The sequence below is a fragment of the Myripristis murdjan genome, chromosome 11, assembly GCF_902150065.1.
Source record: "Myripristis murdjan chromosome 11, fMyrMur1.1, whole genome shotgun sequence".
Taxonomy (NCBI): Eukaryota; Metazoa; Chordata; class Actinopteri; order Holocentriformes; family Holocentridae; genus Myripristis; species Myripristis murdjan.
This window is the reverse complement of record NC_043990.1, coordinates 22,500,950-22,508,086: the sequence shown is the minus strand read 5'-3', so window position 1 is coordinate 22,508,086 and position 7,137 is coordinate 22,500,950. Positions and strand designations below refer to the sequence as shown.

At 41.1% G+C, this 7,137-nt stretch overlaps 1 protein-coding gene across 1 annotated transcript in view; it reads left to right on the top strand.

Moving 5' to 3' along the window:
- The first annotated feature begins 1,014 nt into the window (after positions 1–1,014).
- The window catches only part of LOC115367300 (uncharacterized), a 31,036-nt gene continuing 24,913 nt past the window's right edge, over positions 1,015–7,137 (top strand). Inside the window, exons 1-3 of the mRNA XM_030062971.1 lie at positions 1,015–1,076; positions 1,758–1,879; positions 2,741–2,980. Coding sequence (XP_029918831.1) covers positions 1,015–1,076; positions 1,758–1,879; positions 2,741–2,980 — 424 coding nt within the window. The remainder of the gene's footprint in view (positions 1,077–1,757; positions 1,880–2,740; positions 2,981–7,137) is intronic.

Below are 7,137 nucleotides of genomic sequence, written 5' to 3'. Positions count from 1 at the left end.
ACGGAGTGTGAGGGGAGATAGATGGGTAGGTAGACAGACAGTAGCTCAAACTCAACACCCCCGACACCACACACATACACGCATGCACACACACATACAGTTTCTCTCTAACAATCTGTGAATAACTTAAGGTTATGCATGTACAATAGCTGTTCCAAGTGTTAGCATGATAACATAGATCCCACTTTGTTTGGATGTGTTTGTGCTTGTTCATGGCACTCCATGCACATGGATAAATATAACAATACAAACAGACTCACCATGGTGTACCCCAGCTTTGTGCAGATAGATGGGTGCAGACCCCCCTTGGAGCCTCAACTTCTGTTCAACAACTTGATCTAAGAAGTGTTGCAGCTTGTTGACAACAGCTCTGTTTCTTCAGTAATAGCATATGACCCTGAACAGAGTTACACAAGAAGCCAGAGCTAGAGGCCAGGGCCTCTCTTGTAATGAGAGGTGATAGTTGACTTGAATTTGACGGCTAAGGCAGTAACGGATCAATCTACAGCAGAGAAAAAGCCCAGATCTCTGCAGTAAGAATGGCAAGAACTCAACCTCCATTTTCAGATTACCGCTGGAAATCTATCATGTCCAAATATTACCCATGGACCTGCTGCCTATTGTATATTTCAGAGTAACTAACATCGTTAGGAATTCAAGAATTCCTCGGAGATGTGTATTGTTGTATCCACATTGCTATACAGGTGGAATATTTTATCCATTTCCTGGAGTGTGCTGTTACATGATACATCGTGAAGACAGCATTCTCCGGGAATATTCTTCTCTGCTTTGCTAATGCAGGTCTTTTCGATTAATCACAATGTATCCACACAAAGGCATTATGATTATGAATATTTCCAATCCATTTCTGTCTAAAATTGTATCTGTGGCTAGGTCTGCAGGAGCCCAGTTCCTTTCTCTTAGATCTCCGTGGTTGGAATTAAAGGAGACTGCAGTTTGCTGGCTGCTCACTGTAGATACCTCTCCTAATGCTTGGCTATCTCTCAACTCGCGATGGGTATTTTTAGTGGCCCTTATCTCTTTATGAAACATGAGGCATGCTGCAGAGGCTTACGGTATACACCTCGGATGCTTTGGCTTATGATAATGCAGGCATGTGGACGAGGGAGGGGGGGCAGAGAGATAGAATTATTGACTCCCTCGGCCCGATAGCTTTTGACTGAGTCTATTAGCCATTTTTTCCACAAATGCTTTCCACCAGCTGTTAAAGATGTGTGAAGGGTGGTTGGGGAGGGTGGTGGGGGGGTGAGTGGGGGTTAAGCAAAATAAGGAGAGGGAAAGATGGGCAGATGAATTTGGATGGAGAGGGTGGACTTAACTGTTACCTGCAGTCTGCCAAGTGCTCCAGTATTCTTCATTCAGCAAAATGGGACTTTTATTATTAAACTCATTTATTAACAACAGTGTGTGGAGTGTAGGAAATACTATACATGTTTTTACTCATTTTATGTGAGTAGGTTACTGATCTAGCTAACAACCCAACCATTGTTATTGATAGTTACCCTCATCATTAGTATCAATTACTCCTAAACAGCACTGGTTGTAACATTTCCTCCCAAAAAATTTGGATTCATACTGTGAGGAACCAAGCAGGCAGGCACAAGGATTCACAAGTTTGTTAGGAAACCAAAAAGACAAACTAGACAAACTTAACAAAAGTACATTAAACAAATGTTCAGGTTCTTAAGAAAACAATACAGAAAACAACGAGTAACAAATTATACTATGCATTAAAGATCAACTCCCCTGGATGAAGCCACTGGTGGTGCCTTCCAATCACTGCAATCAGGGGGATTTAATGCAGCTGCACACACCGGCTCCTCTTTTCCTGCCTGGACCACACACCAAGAACTAAAAGGTAACTGAAAAGACAACAGAATAACTAAACAGAACAAATGCCTTAACATATTGACATTTACAAGTAACTAAAATGTGCATTTATGTATGTCCTGGGTGACTTCAAAAATGTGCATAAGCTAAATGAAACAGAAATGAGGTGGTCAAAAAAAGGTGTGTGGAACAGGCAGTGCAATGTAGGGATACGTATTTGTGTGGCCGCAGGCCGGCCATCACACATACTATAAACAGTATTGCACTGTGTATGATCTAACTACACTGTACTTGAGTGGACAGAGTTCAGTGTACTTCAAGCCTCATAGCTACCAGATGGCTGCCAACTGGTTAAACTCTTAGAAGGTTCTCAGGCTCAACTGGTCATTGTTCATGTGCCCTAACAATCAAGGGCCTTGACCAGTAAGCCTTGCTCCTTGTCTCTCTCTTGCTGCAGTTGAGCAAATTTAATTAAAAACTACATTCCAATGGCAGGCCTCTTTTGGAGCCCTTTCCTGTAAGTTTGGTGTTATGTTTCTTTACTATTTTGTGACTGAAGATGCCCAAACTTGGCATTAAGTCACAGGCCAACAGACATAAACTTAGGCAGCTCTCAGATCTCATCAAACAAAGGACACACGACTATATTGACATTGACATGGCTACAGCCTTAGGATTCATCCATCATGGATCCAGTAATTTTGTGGACCTCCTCATAATCCTCCTTACCTCCTGCTGCTTGGATGGAGGTTGAGTTAAGGGGCTGAGAGACACCACGGAAACACATTGATCCCTCTCTTCATCCTCATGTAAAGTTCACTAACCTCTATGCGCCATGGACAATAACATCCTGGTTCAGCCTGCTTGTGTCTCTCCCCTACCTGCCTAGTGGATGTTCGTTCTGCTGCTTCTGGCTCTGCTGCTCTGGACCCTGCTGTTCCCAGCACTGCTCCTCCTGGCCCTGCTGATCCTGGCCCTACTGTTCCCTGCCCTGCTGCTCTTGGCCATGCTGCGTCTGGCAACATCACTTCTGGCCCCACCTTTCTCCAGATTGCCCTTGCCTCCATGACAAGTCCTCCCGCTTTGTGGGTTCCTCACATTGTCCTCCTCACGTTGCCCTGGTGTCCAGGTACATCGATTCCTTTACTGCCCTCTTACTGTCAGATTATCCCCTTACCTGCCCTGATAGTCTAAATATGTCATGAGTTATTATTATATGGGCTCAAATGGCATCAAGCTGCTGCAAATGGAATGGATCAAAGTTGATTTCAAGAACCTTATCAATACTATCCTTGACTCAAAAAAATCATTGTCCAACAGCTACACATCTGGCTGACAGGCTGAAATCCTTTATATGGACGATTTCAAATCACTTTTCTGGATAGACCCCAACCTGTTTAGCCAAGCTGGAGTTCACCCAAATAAGTCCAGCTGTCATCTGTTAATCCTTAAATATGAGTTTAGTCTGCAGTTCTGTAAGTCGCCATGCCTGCCTTCTGCCTATTCCCTTGCTGCTGCTCTGATAATCTCTACAGTAGTTTAACTTCACAAGTCAATATATTAGCCTGTGCTTCTTACATATCAGTATCTGCATCAAGTCTTACATGTGGATTGTAAGATCTTTGTCGAAGATTTTATTGTTAGTCTTTTTTTTTTCTCTAACGGCCTCAATTTTATGTTCTTAACTTAATTGTGGCTTGGGTGAGATAGCCCTTTAATCGAGAAATATGTTCCTAATTTTATATTTATAAATATATCTATATCCTCAGAACTACCATAGGGTGGTGGATTGTTGTTATCCACAACAGCACTATCAAACATGTGTTTTTAATTTCTGTTGAATTCAAATCCTATGAATTGCTACCAGTCAATATTTTGGGGACTTTCCACTATTTTCAGTGTTTTCAAAACCTCCAACACCGAGTTACAATTTACTCAATATCCTGAACCTTTTCTCTGTTACAAACACAGAATATGATTTTCAAGGTTATGGTTCTCATAATATGATTCTCTGTTATGGCTCTCACAATATGTTTCTCACTATTAGGTGTGTATACTACTGCTGAGGCAGGTCATTACCCGGCACAGTGAAGGCTGTGCTTTTACAAATATGCAGATGACACACTGATCTGCCAGGCATTATTCCAAACAAGGTCCCTCCATCAATCCATTTAATTCCTACACAACATTGCAATCTCACTGCCAAATAATTTTATGGTCCTCATGTGTTTTAATGATGCTGTTTTTTTTTTGTTTGTTTGTTTTTGGCTCAAGGGTGAATGGATAATGTGTTATAGTCATTGTAGTGCTGTTTTCTTCATTGTAAATACCTCAAATTTTCATCACATTTTGATGTTTTGACCATCAGCCTTCTGTCCCCTCAGAAACATTTAGAGGACACATGCCTTTATCTCAATTATACAAGATTACCACAACTCACGTTTTTATTAGAACCTAGAAAAGAGAACGTATTACTCCTATATTAGCATCAGCGTATCAGCTGCCTGTGAGCTTTAGGATTGATTTTTAAGATTTTTTCTGATTACTTTAATGGCACACATGGGTCTGGGCCCTGCTAACATCTCTGATCTTTTAAGCCCCTATGAGCCAGTGTGCCGTCTGAGATTTTCAGACCAGGCCTTCCTTGCTGTTCAAAAGTCTTGTCTAAAAACTGATGGCGACTGCCTTTTCCCATATGGACTCCTAGGTTTTGGAGCAGCTTGCCCAAGGAGCTTAAGCAAACCCTCTCATTAGTCTCTTTTAAATCACCACTTAAAGCTCACTTTGTCAACTGGGCTTTTGGTTAATGTTTTATTTATATTCAGGTTATATATTTTATTAATTTATTGATGAGCCAAATTGTTTTATCTTTGTTTTTATCCTTCTTTACTTTTGATCATTTGCTCGCATATTCCTCTGTTGCTTTTCTTCATCCCCATAATGTTGCTTTATTTGTAAAGCAGCTTTATTAAACTGTTTTTAAGACTGTTTAAAGATAAAGATTGTTGTTATTATGAACTTCAGGTGCCCTATAGTACAATGATTCAGTCATTAAGATACAACCATAACAGAACAATATTTGGCAGCACAGGTTTTGCTCTCCTGGACGCTTCTGTTGCAGGCAGCATGCTGAAGATTCAGCGGGAAGTGCAATGAGTTGGCAGCTTAAAATAGGCCGCCTTGTTTGAAGTGTCAGATATGATTGGTGTTTGTTTAGATAAGCTGATGGTCAGCTGATGCGCTGTACAGGACCTACATGTCCTGCCTGAACTGAAGTTTCAAAGGATTGGATTTTTAAATATCAGAAAGTTTTTAGCATGCATCCAAGCATTAAAAAAGTAGAAGGTATAAGCCTCCCAATCTTACCATCTGGCTGAGCTGCCTGTTACAGTTAACAATTCTGCTATGATTAGCTGTTTTGGGACAGTTTCTCTCCTGGTCCAGGAGTTAACACTGTCTAAAAAAAAAATGCTGCTCAGGTGGCTGATTGGCAAAGAGGCATACTGTAAGGTGCAATTGTGACCTGAGACCTTGATCATATGTCAGCTGTCTTCCTGCTTTCCTGTCACTCCTTACTGCATTATCCAATAAAAAAAAGAATCCAATAACAATAATAAAAAAAACAGCTCAGTAATTAGCTCCAAAAGCATATTTTGTGCACACTTATGCAACTGATGTTTGCGATACGACTGTTGACAAGGAGTCAAACTAGGACCAGCATGGTCCTTTAAAAATAGAGACACTGAAAGGAAACCCCTAAATGACATTGGTATTACCCATTAAGGTTATTAAGGTTATTATTTGTTTTCATTCCTCGTACCAAATACTCACCTTTTTCTCCTTTTTTTTTTTTTTTGACTTGGCCTACAGTTCAGGGGGAGCTAGAGATCGATATGGTGCTCTCAACAAGAGGGCAGATAGTCCAGTAGTGGAGCAGCTTAACAGCTCCACAAAGACCTGGATGTTTGGGCTGCAAGGCAGGAGATCAATGGTGTAAAATAGGAGAGAATTAACAATGGTTCCAGAGCAAGGGGAGGACAGTCTGCTTTGACTCGGTGTGTGTAGAGACGACAGGCTTCACCCTGTCGCACAGATAATCACTCCTCTGGAGGGGGATAAGGCCAAACAAGAATGACTGACAAAGTAAAAGCACTTTATTCTCTTGGTAAAGGGATAATTGCCATCCCAAACCATGTGTTATTTTAACACTTCTTTATCACATTTCTACCGATCATTAGTTTGGCACTAATTTGCAACAGCACGTTATCACACATCTCCAATATGTTGTTTACTTTATATTTTCTGTTGATCCAAAAAGGGTTGATTTTCTTTTTCATAGCTTCAAGACTGTTTACCCCATCAGACATGAGCAAAACTGTTTTGTACAAGTTCTACTGTAACAAAGCAACACATACATGTAAAGTAAAGGGTATATACACATCCACAACACTTCTTTGGCAGATGCTGAACCAAAAATCAAGTTCGACTGATGGGTCGACAAACAATGGGAGACACCGTCTTAAACCTGTCAGCAATCATGTGATGCATCGCTTGAGTCAAATTACCTCTAACCAAATGACTCCTGCCCTGTTATTCTGGTAATTGGGCTCAGGTAATGATTCACATGGCTCCTGACAGGTTTAAGATGGTGTCTCTCATTGTTATTGGGGTCTGATGGAGGGCAGTCAGGCTCTAGTCTTTTCACTATTTGTTCAACAAAGAGATACAAGTAACTACGTGTGTCTTCTAAAGGTCACAGGTGATGATTAGAATTTAAATTTCATGTCAAGAAAAAATGCACCATTTAATGCTACTAAACCTCAGTCCACACTGTGTAATGGCCACATTGTTTTGGCCAGGTGGAATTATCTGAGTTTCAGTCCTTGTTCTTACACTTTGTAAGCGTAATTGTGATAGAGGAGATATGTTTTTTAAATTGTATATTTGATGGCTCTGCATAACTTTAGAAAGCTCCTGTCTCTCCTCCAGCCTGCTCATCTCTGTTTCTACCTTTTTATTCTTCCATCTTTTCTGTTCAGTTCCTTCATTAGATTAACATTGATGTTCATTAACACCTGATCTACCCTGTGTGCCTGTGCATTGGGCTTGGCACTGCGCCTCCATAGGAAATCAATGGTGTTTTCATTCATCCAGAGTCGGGGGGCCCGGGTCACTTTCCTTCTACAACCAGTAGCTGCACTTGTGATTAACAGCTAGTAAAGGCAGGGACACAGTGATTCTTAGGTAAGAGCTGTGACTGCGGGCATCTAGACTCCAATCACATCA